The sequence below is a fragment of the Danio rerio genome, chromosome 2 (assembly GCF_052040795.2).
Source record: "Danio rerio strain M-AB ecotype USA chromosome 2, GRCz13ab, whole genome shotgun sequence".
Lineage (NCBI taxonomy): Eukaryota > Metazoa > Chordata > Actinopteri > Cypriniformes > Danionidae > Danio > Danio rerio.
Genome location: NC_141022.1, coordinates 8,350,592 through 8,367,839, shown reverse-complemented (window position 1 = coordinate 8,367,839; position 17,248 = coordinate 8,350,592). Strand labels below are relative to the sequence as shown.

The following is a 17,248-nucleotide window of genomic DNA, read 5'->3' as shown; positions in this document are numbered from 1 at the left end:
AGAGAAATCAGGCTCAGTTGGGTACGACAATTTCTACTCTGGCCAAACTTCTTGTGCAGAGCTGCAGTCTAGGCACTGGAGGCAGGAGAACGCTGGACATCCATCGTGGAGAAACTGCAGGTGCGAGTAGGTCCCTGGTGGGTGTTCAGGCGAGCCCACACAATCAATGCAAAGACTTGCTGTCACTGTGGTCTTTCAGGAGTCTCATGCACTCCACTCCATGACCGCCACAGCATCTGCTCAGAATGCGGCCTAGTCCAGGACAGGGCCGGAGTGGGACTCCTTTTCAGCCCTGGAGTTTCAAGCCTCAGACCGGCCCACCTCAGTTCACGACTTATTGAAATAAGGTCATTTCCAATTCAGTTTCTAATTACACTATCACGTCTTTTTTTGAGAAAACAGCTGCCTTAAAACTTCAAATGTTCAACAACCCTAACAGTATTATATGTCTTAACAATAAAAATGAAAGAAAAAAAATTGCTCAGCAGAGGATCAAACCCGGGTCACTTGCGTCGAAACCTAACGTGCTAACTGCTCGACCACAACAGTTATGAAATCACACATTTGTAGGCTGCATCTTCATCACGAGGCAGCGAGAAAATAGATAAAAAGAACAGAGCTGTGGTACAATATTGAATAAGAAGACTGTGGTAAAGTAAACAAATACATTAATTTAAAAAGTGTGACTGCTGAGAGCAACAGATTCTGGAGCTAGGGACACCGGCCCTCGCGGCCAAAAAACGGACCGGCCCACCGGGAATTCTCCCGGTCCTCCTGATTAGCCAATCCGGGCCTGGTCCAGGATTATGGAGACCTTGGCATCATTTCTTCACAGGTCTTAGATTGCATAAATTGCGCTGCATGGTCTCTAGGGGCCTTGGCATGAGTATCCCCAGGTGTAAACAGAAAATAAAGAAAATAATTTAACAGTTGGTCAATATTGCTGCTACGGACAAAAGTATAAAGCTCAAACTTTATTAAAATGTTTCAAATCTAAGTCTGAAAAAGGTTTTAGATATGTCTAAAATATCACAAAAACATAAATCCAGCCTTGTTTATTGGTTACTTGATAAAGATTGTTATTAATCATATCAAAAGATAACAGCTAGTATAGGATGTTTAATATTGCATTGATTAAAATTACCTTCCCAATGAAGAGAATCACAATTTAGTACTATATATTTCTAGAAGAGACACGGTGGCTCAGTGGTTTCTGTGTGGAGTTTGCATGTTCTCCCCATGTTCGCGTGGGTTTCCTCCGGGTGCTCCAGTTTCCCCCACAGTCCAAAGACATTTGCCATAGGTAAATTAAATAAGCTATATTGGCCATAGTGTATAGGCGTGAATGTGAGAGTGTATGGGTGTTTCCCATTGTTGGGTTGAGGCTAAAAGGGCATCCGCTGCGTAAAACATATGCTGGATTAGTTGACGGTTCATTCCGCTGTGGCGACCCCTGATCATTAAAGGGAAGAAGCCGAAAAGGAAATTAATAAATGAATGACCATAGTGTTTGTGTGAATGTGAGTGTGTATGGATGTTTCCCAGTGATGCGTCATAGAAGTGCATCCACTGTGAAAAACATATGCTGGATTAGTTGGCGGTTCATTCTGATGTGGCGACTACTAATGAACTGAAGGAAAATTAGTGAATGAATATAACTAGATAATTAATTTAGGGCTAATAAATTTATCACAGTTACTATATAAAATAATATAAACAACATATTCTAGTGTTTATAATATTTCCAGGTTTTCTTAAGCTATGGGTTTGCATGCTTATTAAATAAATGAATGTACATTTAGTGTAAATGTGTAACATTGCAGGCCTGTAGTTAGCCTATTAAAGAGTGTGTTTCTTTTTTCTCAAAAAGTGGATCTATTTGCAATTATTCGAGGTTTAAATGCTGCATTTTAGTGACATTTCAAGCCCTAATTTGTGCTGGATTAGCTTGTCTGATGGTTATCATTACCACACTTTTGATGCAACAAAAATACTTGCTACATTTTTGTTAAAGTGCTTATCATACTATTTTTTTTGTTTACAAAAATGTATGTTTATTTACAAGTGTTGATTTAAACCGTAACGTATTACAGTTATATATATAATGTAATGATATTAGAATCTTAGAAGTATGAAAAATGCTAATTTATTATCATCCATCATAAAAAAAGCAAGCAAACAACAACAAAAAGTGGGAATTTGATTTAAATTAGGTGTCACGGTGGCTCAGTTGTTAGCATTGTCGCTTCACAGCAAGAAGAATGCTGGTTCGAGTCCTAGCATGGCATTTCTATGTGGAGTTGGCATGTTCTCGCATGGGTTTCCTCCGGGTGCTCCGGTTTCCCCCACAGTAAAAAAGACATGCGGTATAGGTGAATTGAATAAGCTAAACTGGCCATAGTGTATGTGTGTGAATGAGTGTGTATGGATGTTTAACAGTGATGGGTTGCAGCTGGAAAAGCATTCGCTGTGTAAATGCTGGATAAGTTGGCGGTTCATTTCGCAGTGGTGACCCCTGATGAATAAAGGAACTAAGCCGACGGAAAATGGATGAAATGAATGAATGTTTTAAATTATAGTAGCCTACAAGCAAATAACAAATTGGCCAGCTCATTTCCTCAGTCAGAATTTGTCCATTTAAATAATAAAAGCCTTATTTTATTGGTTATTTTATTGGTTATTCTTCTTAAAGCCTTCTTATATTGGTTATTTTTATAATATATGATGACATACTGTCAAAAATGGAATAAATGTGTTCATAAAGGTGTCAAATTAAGGACTTTGTCAGAAGCCTCTTTCACTCTTTATAGCAGCCTATAATCAATTTAGATTATATATAGTATTTAGAGAATGATATAACATATTGTGTATTCATCTCGTGCTATATTACAATTCCGTTTTGTATATTTCTGCTTATGACAGTACTGGGCCATCATTCGGTATATGAAGGAACACTACATCTCTGGCGAACAGCTGACTGCGGTACAAATGTCACTGCGCATGAGCGGAAATAGGTACAGTGCAGAGAGGGATAGCGGAAGAGGGAGTCTGGAAATCACAAACATGGTAAATGTTGAAAAAAAAAACTATTCCTTTACTAATACAATCACAGAATACCCATAAACATCTACGTTGAATCTCGTTTAGTTAACAGGTGATTTATGACGACGGCCTTCCATTAAATATAGCATACCGGAGAGTTAGTTTAGTGATGAATTAATTGTTAGACAGCTATACAGAGCAGGTAGCTTTGAAGCTAGCGAGGTCAAAGCTGTTGGACAGCCGGGGTGTCAAGTTCATGTCAGAAATGACATACCGGATTAATGGGTCAAAGCAAAGCATTTTTAGTTTGGTTATCGGTGAAAGAACTGTATGCAAACAGCTTGAAAGCAGCTAACTTAAGCGTTCGTTTTGCTTTGAGTGTTTCTGTGGTATCATTTATACAGTGTTTGTCAGTAAATAGCAAATTAATAATTTGTATTATAAGTTAATAAACTTAAAAATCCAGTGAAAGTCCAGCTACTCTGATTCTTAACTGAACTCAAGGATATCCTGGGGACATTTTAAAACGCTGTACGTGGAAAAAGCTTAACGTGGCTTAATGTACCTAAACATAAACTACAGAAACCAAAATTTCTGATAGAGGTAAAGTTGGTTTTATATTGGGATATTTAGACAATCTCCTTACTAATATAATGTCAGAAAAATATTATTTGCAAATTCTAAATAAGGAAATCATATATGCTGCAAATGACTATCAAAGTGCAGCATTGTTCACAGTCAATTATATAGTGTTAATGTTGTTTAGAAGTCAGACTTGCATGCTAATTCCTATCGAATGTGCCAATATAAAACCATTTTACCTCTATAAATTTCTGTCAAACTGTGCTTGTAATTAACCCCAACTACTGTAAAAAGAATGAGTCCCAATTCCATAGATAAAGTAAAAAAAAAACAAACACATTAAGCGTTTTCTCCCCCATTGAAGTCTATTATGAGGAAAAAGCTTAACGTGGCTTAATGTACTTTAACAACAAGTGGGCATGGGATGATAACCGTTTACCGCGGTTTACCGCGGTTTAGAAAAGTCAAGATTTCAAAACCGCAAAATTGTCGGTAATACCGTTCCTAAGGTATGTGTAAGATTTTTTATTTACGTTTTAGTTTATTTGTTTTTTTTAAGACGACTGTATCTCCAGCAGAAAAGATCTCCAAAGATGCTGTTTAAATTGTAATGAAATCTGTTTTTGAAACTAATGAGGACAGCATAAGTCAATGTTTCATTTGAAATATTTAGCCTGACATGTTTACTGTTCCAAAATATTTTAAATATTTCACAAAATATAATATTTTGTGTTCAAAGGGGAAAAAGGCTTTGTTTTTTTTTAACCCAGACATTTAAAAAGAACACATTGTAGAGCATTGATCACAATACCGTGAAAGCCGTTTTTATCCAAAGCTATCATACCGTCAGAATATTACACCGGTTAATGCCTAAAGCTGGGAAAATAAAATATCTATCAAATTTTAGTTGTGATTAATACTAACTTTGATTTTATGAACAGCCTTTTTTAAACATTTGGCTTCCCTCGTTTGTTGTAAAGTTATTTTAAGCCTTTCCTTATTATAGACTTCAATGGGGAGAAACCGCTTAATGGGATAATTTATCTATGGAATTAGGGCCCGGTCTTCTGACTATAGTTAGTGTTAATCACAAGTAAAGTTTGACAGTTATTTGGGTTTCCCTGGTCGGTTAAGCCACCTTAAGCTGTTTCCTTATAACCCAAAACGCATAACCAAAATTTTCTCTTGACATCAGAAAGTGTTTGTCATGAGTAAAATTTGATAGAAATTTAATTTTCCCCACTGGTTGTTAAGGTACATTAAGCCATGTTAAGCTTTTTCCTTATAATAGACTTCAATGGGGAAGAAAACGCTTAATGTGATGTTTTTATTTTATTTTTATTTTTTTTTACTTTATCTATGAAATTGGGACTATTTCTTTTTACAGTAGTTGGGGTTAATTACAAGTACGATTTGACAGAAACTTGGGTTTCTCTGGTTTATGTTTAGGCACATTAAACCACGTTAAGCTTTTTTTTCATGTTAACCGTTTTAGAATGTCCCATATCCTGTTGTGGAAGTGACTGTGCTGACATCTTATTAACTGTGTATGTTGTTTGTTTCAATTGCAGAACAAGCTGAAATCCTCTCAGAAGGATAAAGTTCGCCAGTTCATGATCTTTACCCAGTCAAACGAGAAAACAGCACTCAATTGTTTGTCTCAGAATGATTGGAAACTAGACGTTGCTACAGACAACTTTTTCCAACATCCCGACCTCTACGTACAGAATCTAAAGGGAACGCTAGACCGCAAAAAGTTAGAACAGCTCTATAATCGGTACAGAGGTAAGAATTAAGGAGCTCATTGTTTTTAAGCATGTTTAAATCCAAAATTGTATTGTAAATCATCTAAACCATAGATGACCCAATCCAGGGGCCATCTAAACTCAAAGTTGGCCCATGGTAACCTTTGATTTGGCCCAACATCCGATCTGAAAAGAGAGGGAGAATGATGTGGAGGTGGTTGGGTGAAATGCTTTTGACAGAGGTTGTTATTTTGAATTTAATGTAACCTTTTCTCTCTTTGTTTTAATGCTAACCTACAAAAAGCCAACTGAAATTAAATGATTCAATTAAACTATGTAAATGAATCAGATTTAAAAAATGTAAATAATGTCAATTGACAGATAGAGGATAATCTAGGTAAAAGCATGAGCAGCTCGACTAGTGTATTCAACATTGAACTCCATTGTGTTATAAATGTATTATATGCACACAGACTTTTAAATTCAGTTTGCCAGCCCCAGTGCTTCCGCTTAATTGTCATCCCATACAAAATCGCCTCGTTTAAGATCTGATTTCTTTAAAAAACTGTGATCTTCACTGCCTGGCTGAGATACGATATGGCTGAGATACGATATAAACTGGGTATCAGACCAAACAAGAAGCACTGCATTAAATTATATTTTTCCCCGCCATGTCTTTAAAATATGGGAATAGAGTGAAGGAACTGACGTCACTGTAGGATAATCGGCTGCTAGCATAAAACTGGTTCCCTCGTGAAAATCCCTGTAGGATTTTCCCATAGGCTTTTCGAAGATTGCAAATAATAAGCTCTGTGTTCAAACACTGTTCATTACACTTACACGTTTTGTCCAGCCGGATAATCCTCACACGAAAGTACAACCTTGAGCGCTTTTGGATCTTTAATACGAACACAAGAATTGAAAAGCTAACATTAGCTATAAACGGACTACAGAGCACTACCCTGCTACAGACAACTTTTCAAACTTATTTTTAGAAATATTGTCCATGACAAAGAGTTAATCTCTATGTTTGTTATATTATAATCCACGGTATATATTATAAACAAATAAATACGCAAAAACACATAGACCTCTGTGCCTTTTGGATCGTTTTTACATGGGAAATGCATCTTTTTTGCTTTAAGGTTGTTCTAAAATTTAAAAACTGTGTGTGTAAATCTGCCTACATAGTATTATCATAAGACATGTTTAAATAAGAGTATCGCTTGCATGCACACAAGTCTATCAAATGCCTGCTAGTTCCATCATGGACGCAGAGCAACATTCAATATTCCTTTTTTGTCATGAAGTACAGTGAAAAGAAGCCTAATACTGTCACATGTGCTTTACATTTTATGGAGGAGTGTATATATTGCAGTTATGACCGAGTTAAATGTGTTAAGATGAAGAAGAAAAGACGAAAATTCACTTGATCACGTGAAAATGACAGTTAGCATGCATGTATTTTTACACATTTATTCACCCGTTTGCATTACTGAGAGCAGGACAGAGACAGGCTGCAGTGGTAAGCTGTATCTTCATAATATTGTTTATTAAAATAAATGATCAACAAATGAATCTGTCTCGACAGCCTTTACAAGTGAAGGAATTATCTACACACAATCTGAATTCCCAATTAAAATAATACTACAAACTTTCATTCATTCATTTTCTTGTCGGCTTAGTTCCTTTATTAATCCAGGGTCGCCACAGCAGAATGAACCGCCAACTTATCCAGCAAGTTGTTACGCAGCGGATGCCCTTCCAGCTGCAACCCATCTCTGGGAAGCATCCACACACACATTCAAACACACACGCATACACTACAGACAATTTAGCCTACCCAATTCACCTGTACCACATGTCTTTGGACTGTGGGGGAAACCCTCGCGAACGCAGGGAGAACATGCAAACTCCACACAGAAACGCCAACTGAGCCAAGGCTCGAACCAGCAACCCAGAGACCTTCTTGCTGTGAGGTGACAGCACTACCTACTGCGCCACTGCTTCGCCCTAATACTACAAACTATAAAATACTATTCATGAAAATACCTAATAACTGACAAATCCAAATGGCCAACACAAGCGTGCTGCGCTCCAGACCAGATCAGCTCGATGACGTATAATGTCTCCGACACCACCTGTAGTCCCATTTAGCAACTTGATAGCAACCGTCTTTTTAAAGAAGCATAACCGATTTAAAAGTTCAAGAGTGTGCTGTAACTGATGTGTTATATGTCATAGAATAAAACGTGAAAGTATCTTGAGTTTGTGTTTGCCACAAACCTTATTTAAGCGATTTTACTGAAACCCCATTGAAAAAACCCATTGACTTTGGGACGAGGGAACCGGAACTGCTAAAATGCTAACTCGCTTCCGGGTTTTTGCTTACAAATTGACGTCATAGTTTCTCCACTCTATTAATTTTACCCCATAATTCTCAGGGGCATTTTTGCGCTTGTCTGCGGCTAATGACGGTGCTAGCATTTACACAGTTTTTGGTCTCTTTTTACGCTTTAACAGCCAAATGGACGCATGCGTCTCTTTAACTGAATGTATTTTAATTACATTCAACATCGTTGCTGTAAAAGGAACCTCATGAAAGTGAAAATAGTCACATAAAGCTCTAACCAGAAGTTCATCATTGGCTGAAAAACACTAGCTGTGCAAATAGCTCATTAGATTGTTTATGTTTTTACTGTAATAAGTTCATTAATAAATGTTTCAAACGAGATTAAGGATGCACCGATATGGATTTTTGGGCTGATATCGATAACTGATATCTAAAATAAAGATTTAGAGGCCAATAACCCATATATTAGCTGATAAATATAAATATTATTATTAGTGGCGGGCTGTTATGACCCTTAACATGCTGCGTTAATGTTAGACTCTTTTCGCGCACTAAAAAAATTGCGCCGTTAATCTATTCTTTAAACTTTAGTTTTGAGCTGGGTCTATTCTATGCAAGCTATAATGACTTTCACCTTGATATTCAAGTGTGGATGAATACCTGACCGGTGAGCCGTCTGACAAAAAAAGTGCCCTTTTAATTCTAAATCAGCTGGATGCCTGACTTTAACTGTAGTTCGGCAGTTTCACTTTAACTCATGAACATTTCATTCATGCCCCTGTGACAAACTGGGGTATTAGGCAAAATAAGGAGTAAGAACTGGTGAGAGTGTTATGGAATTTAATAACGCCAAATGAAACGGAAAAAACTTCCGCGTTTCGCAATGTGTGTGTGTGCTGTCCTTTACTGACAGCTGCGTGTCGATCTTGTTGGAAAATATGGCGAAAAGTCCTACATATAGATATGTCATATATTTCCTAATTTTTAAATATGCCATTATTTTAAAGATTATGTCTTGAGCATCTGATTTTTCTTCGCTGTTGATGTGCTTTCATTTTCTCTGTCTCACTCGCAGCAAGTTTAGGCAAGGGATTGTTTAATAAGCAACCCTTGCAGGGAGATATATGTTTAGATTTCGAAGAAAATACCTTAATATTAAAAATAAATCATTAGTTTGATCCTATTCATGTCATAACGAATGCCTTAAATAATTTAGTTATTAGTTGTCAGCAAGCATCAGTGTTTATTGAGATTGACATAAGAAATATCATTATGGCAACACTTGTGACTGCTTTGGGAAATAAAGCTTGTCATAGACGTCACGGGAGGACTGATCTTGAAGGAACGTGTAGTCTGGCACATTTGTTTACCACGACAAGTCAAGATTTTATCAAGAAAAAATTGCATAATCTGACATAGTGACTTTCGTAACCCTGTGATCTGACCAGGACTTTATTCATCTTTACAGACCCTCAAGATGACAACAAGATCGGTATAGATGGGATCCAGCAATTCTGTGATGATTTAGGACTTGATCCAGCCAGTATAAGTGTACTGCTAATCGCTTGGAAGTTTCGAGCCGCAACACAGTGCGAGTTTTCCAAACAAGAATTCATGGAGGGAATGGCTGAACAAGGGTAGGGTAAAAGTTTGTTTTTTCCCTCTTCTCACCACATTGGGACTGTCTGAATAAGATTCCCCACCGCATTGTGTGAATTAACCTTGTTTTTGTCTTGTCAAGGTGTGACAGCATAGAAAAACTCAAGGCACAGCTACCCAGGATGGAGCAAGAGTTGAAGGATCAAGGGAAATTTAAAGACTTCTATCAGTTCACATTTAACTTTGCTAAGAATCCAGGACAGAAGGGCTTAGGCATGTGTTGGGTTCACTTTCCTTTCTTAGTTTCATTTTCATGTAGTTAACTAGCGTTTTTTTCAGTTTTATTGTTTTGTTTTCCTCTAGACCTAGAAATGGCAATTGCATACTGGAATTTAATATTGGCTGGACGTTTTAAATTTCTAGATCTATGGAACAAATTTTTATTGGTGAGTATTGGTATTTATTTATTGATTAATTCATTGATTATTCAAAAAAACAACAACTGTCATTTAAATTCCAATGTACACTTCAGTACACACACGAACCCACAGCCTTTAAGAGTATTCTTTCATTTAATTACTTGCACAAACATGATAATTTGATGTTCAGTGTTTGGACCTTTTTTAAATCAGAAGTTATGATCAAATATCTTTTGTATTTGTTGAAAAAGTTACTTGCATCTTTTAATCCTGTCACTTAAGATTGTCAATGATGCTAACTTTAGTGCTGAAATTGTAAAAACATCTTTTATTCCCGCTAACATTTGAGACAGGGTGTCTTAAAAAGTGTTGAAAGTTCAATAATCAATGTAAAAAGATAAAAAGTCTTAAAAGCTATTTTGCAAGGCATTCAATTTTATATATTTTTATATTATGCAATGTATGCTGAAGTTTGCCTGAATTAAAATGCAAATGGGGATGCTTTGTAGTTTATGAAATGAATGAAATCATACTTGATTTGCCGTCATGCTGCTTTGTTTACTGCAGTAATCAAGGCAAAAGCTTTATTTCTGGAGTTATATATACTATAGGCGGCAACCTGCTGAATCAGCTAGATTTTATAGATTTTTATTCAGTTTATGAATAATATTTAAGTTTTGGATTAGTTTCTTCCATTAATATTTAATAAATATACTGTAAGCTTAAATCTCGACTGTGTTTCTGGTTAAAACCTAAAGTGGTTATAAGGTCTTAAAATGTATGGAAAAAGTCTTAAAAAAGGTCTTAAAAGGTGTTGGATTTCACTCTGATTACTGTGAATACTCTGAGAGTTGGTTCTTTAACGCTGCTTATTGGCCATTGTGTCCGCATGGTCAACAGATATGACTGTGATTAACGCCAATGATCATCGCTTCATGCCATTTGCCGATTGTTTACACTGATACTAGAACACTGGAGCGTTTAAAAGCTACATCTATCAGCTAATCTGGATGGCTTATATATCTGCTCATAGACAAGTTCTCTGGTAGACATAGCTTTTAAACACTTCAGTGTTTAATAAGCTGCTTAAAAGTGCTCAAATGTTTGCGGGAAGTGGACATTTAAAAAATGTAAGTACTTATGGGTGCTGAAGTCTGTACTTTTGACATCCCTGCTGTCACATAAGAACTCATTTTGACGTAATTCAAAGTATGTGTGAGAGAACAAAATGGGCAGATTGTGTACAGCAGGGGTGTCAAACTCAGTTCCTAGAGGGCCGCAGCCCCTGCAGAGTTAAGTTTTGATCCTGTTCCAACACTTACCTGTAGGTTTCATGTAGTTTGATCATGTGAGTTTAATTAGGTTTGAAAGCCAAGCTAATTGATTTCTGTCTCTTGCGTTATGTGTAAATACTGAAGTTTACTTAAGACTTGACTGTGGAGCCTTAAAGGGGTAGTTCACCCAAGATTTACTCTCTCAAATGGTTCCAGATCTTTGAGTTTATTTCTAGATAGGATATTCTGAAGAAAACTAAAATCCTGTTAGCATTGACTTCCATAGTAGGATAAACAAATAATATAGAAGTCCACAGGTACAGGTTTCCTGCTTTCCTCAATAGATCTTTTTTTCAGTTGATTTTTTTTTTGGGTGGACTATCCTTTTAAGGTATTGATTTAGCTAAAATCTTGAATCAAGTTATGCATTCCAGCCTTAACTGGTCAAAACAAGTTTTCATATCTTTGAAAATGGTTGTCAATGTTTTGCAGGAGCATCATAAGCGATCCATTCCCAAAGACACATGGAACCTTTTGTTAGATTTCAGCACGATGATCACAGATGATATGTCAAACTACGACGAGGAGGGTTAGTCGCAACTTTTTTCTTGTATTTTATCATTTCATAATTTTACAATCTTTTAAAAGCGAGTTAGTGTTAACAGTCTGTTTACAATGTCAAACATTTCAACTTAAAACATACAGTAAAGGGATAGTTTATCCAAAAATGAAAAATTCTGTTTTCAAACTGTTTGCTAACACTTCCTCAGCAAAGTGTAGATTTACTTTACATTAAAACCTACAACAGAGACACATCTTACACACACTGCCAAACTTTACATACATATTAGCGAACAAGGTGACGACACTAAACATTGGCCTGGCATACGTAATACAGTAATTTAACCTTTTTCTTTACATCGCAAGAAATGCAAACATACACTGCTGCCTTAGCCGGCAGCTAGCTCTCTGGCGCAATTTGGCTGCCGTCTCGTCATCCAGGTAGATGCTGCACACTGGTGGTGTATGAGGAGATTCCCCTCAACACAGCGAAATCCTTTGAGTAAAATTTACTCAGTTTAGATTCAGTATTTGCTCTCTCTCTAAATTGAGTTCAAGTTTGCTCAAGTTAATGAGATGGTGAAAGGATTAATTAGGTGATGAAGCACTGCTGATGAACATCCGCAAAACTACAACTGACTTCAATCAAAGCCTTAGATGAAATCAGCTGAAATAAGACATTGAATCTCTCAAAATCTCAGCAGAGGGTCATTAAGCAGCTCCTCAAATAACAGCTTTACTTATTACCAACCTATTAGCCCTTATTTAAAGAGGGAACAAATACTCTCTGAACTGAGTACATTTTACTCAGAGGGTTTTGCAGTGAATGTGTAAATCGCTTTGAGTGTCTAAAAAAAGCGCTATAAAAATGTAAGGAATTGTTATTATTATTACAGAGATGCGTAACTAGCACGTGCACAAGCCAGAAGAATGAAAACAAAGGAACCGGCATTTTTAAATACACAGCTGAGATATTACACATCATAATACTATATACATATAATGACGAGCAATAGTTGACCCAGGGTCCGTTCTTCGTACGTGGATTTCTCAATTAGCTGGATTTGGATATTGACGATTTGACACGATCCAGGATCGTTTCGTTCTTCAATGCTGATCCGAGAGTTGTTGTCATAGCAACAGTTCTGCTAGGTCAAACCTGATCAGGAGCAGGTTTAATTCATATAAACAGGATTAGATCGGCTTAGTTCAAGCAAAGATAATACAGAAAGTACGTTCCTAATTCTGATTTTCTTACAGTAGTAGTTATATACACTTGGGAAAATGGTACATATTTTTAAACTATATATATATATATATATATATATATATATATATATATATATATATATATATATATATAAGTTATAGTCATTAATAAAATAAATAAAGTTATACATATTAATAAGACGTATGCAATCTGCACCCTCGAAATGAAAGTACAAAGACTGCCACCTGGTGGTGCAAAGAGAAAACTTATTGATATGAACTTTTTAGATCGCTTTAGTACAAATTGTGTATAATAGAAATGCACAATATGTGACTGTTTTTTTCTAAAGCAATAATACATTTATGCAGTCATGAACATGTTTTGATAGTTAATATGCCAGTGATTTGATGCTTCACAAAAGTTGCAGACGCCTTTACCAATATGAAAACGCTTTTTTTAAACAACCAGTTATTCTTTACACCGATTAAAAAACGGCTACTATAATAAAGAAAATATTTTCTAAATGTAGAACTAAATACATTGATTTGCATTGAAATACATGATGAATACTCTTGACACATGAAAGTGTAAAGCCTGCAGCTCACAACAAATGTGGAAGGTTATTGCGTGTCATATTTAACAAACCATTTACTGCTAATTTGATGTAATTTTGCTCGCATGGATAATTGAATATTAATCAGATGATGTCATTACGCTGCTGTGCTGTCAGCCAATCGTTGCATTGCTGATCATGATTTCGAGGATCGATAGATCTGTCCTTCACAACACACGCAGCGATCTCAGATCAGTTTATCCAGACATTCTAATCTGATTCGCGAACTCGTTTGAAGAACCAAATTAGCGAGAGATCAGTTATCAAGATTAAAAGATCCGGGATCTGCCAAATAATCTTAGATCATTTAAGCGAGGTACGAAGAACGGACCCCCAAGCTTAAACAAACCTTGTCGTCGTCTTGATGAACAGCCACAAAGCCAAAAAGAAGAGCAGTGCCCCGTATCCTGTGCCCCGTAGTTGTCTACAAGGCCGTCTAAAGCGCAAGCTTTACTTTCTCGCATGCGTTCACTGCTCGTCTATATTTTAAAATAACCTTTTTGAGCTCATGATGATAACATTTTAGAGCTAAGTGCAAAAAACAAAACAAAGGTGAAGCCGGAAAAAGCAAAGGAGCAAATAATTTTTTTAGCAATCTAAACCATGAACAAACTGCCATGTTTAACTATTATTATCACCTTTTGGACTATTATGAACTTGGAATGGTAGAATTACCTTTTATTAAGAGGTTAGATGTGCTGGTGAAGATTAAAGAGGCAGATGTTTGCACTGACTGAGCTGTCTTTTGTGTTGTTTTTGAACCAAAATAAGGACTAAATGTCTGCTGTGTGTAGTTTATCTTTAATTGGTAACAAATCAGAAACTGCAAAGGTCTGTATGTATTTATATATGCTGCATTTATTTATTTAATATAATTGAAGATGTTACATCGCTACATCGGCTATTACCACTGATCTGCAGTTATAATCAAATCATGTTCATTGAAAGGTTAGTAATAAACATTTAGACACAAGTATTTATGTGTATAAAGCATCTGTTTTGTGGGAAGTGCTTCTCATATATGTGAACGACACGTATATCTTTACTTTGACATTTCCTTGAGCAAGAATGACGTCGACTAGGGTAGCATTGGTTCCCTTTTGGCCGTGGAAACGCAAACCTGATAAAGGTGACCCATAATGTACTGTACCACTCAGTGGAAACGGGCCATAACAGCTTCCTGTCGCCAATTCAACCATGCATCTATCATGTAAACATGGTAATCTCGTTGTAGTCAAACCTAGGTTGCCCTCTATTGCAGACAATATGCAATTACATTATCAAAGCATTATGGCTTATTTCCACTGACTGGTACAGTACGGTACGGTTCAGGTCGGTACGGGTCACCTTTATCAGGCTTGCGTTTCCACCACAAAGGGTACCCTTTTGGTGGGCGTGGTGTATGACAAAGTTTAAGTCTACGTCATGCTCGCTCGAGTAAATGTCTACAGTAAAGCTGTACGGGTCGTTTACATATCATATGAGAAGCACTTCTCACAAAACAGATGCTTTACACACATAAATACTTGTTTATAAATGTTTATTACTAACTTTTCTATGAACATGATTTGATTATAACTGCAGATCAATGACAGTGCAAAATAGGCTACTGTAACGTTTGTAATTATATAAAATAAAAATATAAATGCAACTTAAATGAACATACAGACCCTTACAGTCTCCGATATATTATTAATTACAGAAAAACTACACACATCATACATTTAGTACTTATTTGAGTTCAAAAACACATGTAATATAGCCCACAGTCAGCGCAAACCTCTCATCTGTGTCTGTAATCTTCACCAGCACATGTAACCTCTGTTAGAGAGTAATTTTGTCATTCCCAGTTCATAATAGTCCAAAAGGCAAAGATAAACATGGCAGTTTGTTCATGATTCAGGTTGCTAAATCACTTTGCTCCTCTGTTTTTCCGGGCTTCTCCTTTTTCCCCCGCTTCACTCTGGCGCTTGTCTTTTTCTTTCTGAATGGATCAAATGACAGAAACACTTCAATAATCACGCACACGTTATTATCATCAGCTCAAGAAGTTCGTTATATCCAATATAGATGCGATCGCGAGCTCCCGGAAGAAAGCAAATACCGTTCACACTTTTAGACGGCCTCGTAAAGCAACAACAGGACACGGCAGATTTTTCTTCTTGGGTTTGTGTCTGTTCATCAAGACAATGACAAGGTTTGTTTGAGATCGGGTCATCCATGGCTCTTTATTATATGAATATAGTATATCCATGTAATCTCTCGGCTTTGTATAAGAACATAACGGATCCTTTGTTTACATTCTGTCTAGCTCCACGAGCTTGTGACGTATCTCTGTAACCAATCAGCGTTCAGCTGCACGTGTAGCTCCACCTTTTGGTACCCTTTCAAAAGGGTGCTGAAAAAGTGGTATGGTACGGTTTGGTTCGGTACGCTTTTTGACAGTGGAAACGGCCATAAAATCGTACCAAACCGAACCGTACCGTACCACTCAATGGAAACGGGCCATTAAACAATACACCACAGTGTTCGAAAGAAGAAACTCAATTAAGTTTGGAACAAGTGGATGATGAGTAAATCATGACAGAGTTTTCATTTTTGAGAGAACTATGCCTTTATTGTTAAAATTCAAAACGAGGCTTCCATTAATAAAACTTAATTATTGCCTTTTCTTTTTCAGGAGCCTGGCCAGTTCTTATTGACGATTTTGTGGAGTTTGCGCGGCCGTGCATCGGCACCAAGAGTACAGCTGTATGAGTACATTCCTTCTGAGGGACTTCTGGACCTCATTGAAAACAAACAGCTTCTGCTGAGCACAGAAGACTGAACTGAGATCTGCATTGCCTTTTCCAAGCCCTCAGGACTGAGACATTTATACAAACCAGAGACATTAAAGGCGTCTTTTCTCTTCAGTCATCTAATGGTGGTTTGGGCTTTTGTCTTTTTGGGCCATTTTTGTTTTCTCTTCGTACAGGATTGTATTGAATCTGGCACTTCTTCAGTGGTCTCATTCAGATGAAGCGGTTTGTTGAGCAAGCTCCGACAGATACAGTTAGGAAATGTCAAAATCTTAATTTTAATAACTCCATGTGCATTCTCGCTTTGAATGTTTGTTTGTTTTTTTCTTTCCATTTGGTTTTTATGAAAATTATATGTCAAGCGTTGTTTGATTGTTCTCTTTCTCTCTTTTTTTTATAAAACAGAGTAGCTGGTGTCTTGAAAACCAGTCACATTTAACTTGTTTTATTGTGACGATGTACATTTTCTGTTGATATCCAGACAGTAACTTCGGCTTTGCGCGTTTGGTTTTGATTAAATCAATAGGTCATAACTGAAAATATTATATTTTACAATCGTAGAAATAATATTAATTTTGAACCATACCTCAGTTTTCCTTGATTAATGACTCCATTTTGATGTATTGATATACTGTGTTTGCAGTTCATTCAGCACTTTGATAAGTCACATAATCCATATCATATAATCAGGTTATAGTTGATGAATAAAGTCAGATGGCCTTGAAAATAGTTTTATTTTTTCTATGTGTGTGTTATCAGTGTTTACCCACAGAGTGCAACTTTTATTGACCATTTCTTCTACATATTTTTAAAATATTATTAATTTGAGGTGCACAGAACATAGTGTTTCGATGAATAATGCAGGGTTCATACGGTCATGGAAAACCTGGAAAAGTCATGGAGTTTTGACATGGCATTTTCCGGGCCTAGAAAAATTGATGGAAATTACATTTAGTCATTTAGCAGATGTTTTTATCCAAAGCGACTTAAGCTGTGGACACACTATAGCTTATGCTTGCGAAATTCTGTCTGATGGTGCTGCGATAAGGGGT

At 36.6% G+C, this 17,248-nt stretch overlaps 1 protein-coding gene and 1 long non-coding RNA gene across 3 annotated transcripts; one reads left to right on the top strand and one right to left on the bottom strand.

The window, feature by feature from the left end:
• Window positions 1-2,971: 2,971 nt before the first annotated feature.
• On the top strand, window positions 2,972-16,923 carry dcun1d1 (DCN1, defective in cullin neddylation 1, domain containing 1 (S. cerevisiae)). 2 transcript variants are annotated; one of them, XR_015477561.1, is made up of 8 exons: window positions 2,972-3,066; window positions 5,196-5,409; window positions 9,191-9,359; window positions 9,464-9,594; window positions 9,685-9,767; window positions 11,507-12,601; window positions 13,737-14,379; window positions 15,973-16,923. XR_015477561.1 is itself a non-coding variant. In NM_199772.1 (7 exon segments), coding segments are annotated over 7 exon segments (774 nt in total). In that variant the 5' UTR covers window positions 3,013-3,063; the 3' UTR covers window positions 16,156-16,923.
• Window positions 5,471-9,192, bottom strand: LOC147846199 (uncharacterized). Its single transcript, XR_015478239.1, has 3 exons — window positions 8,472-9,192; window positions 8,322-8,433; window positions 5,471-8,273 (listed from the first exon to the last, which is right to left on the bottom strand). It is a non-coding gene; the product is annotated as an uncharacterized LOC147846199 (long non-coding RNA).
• Window positions 16,924-17,248: the final 325 nt, after the last annotated feature.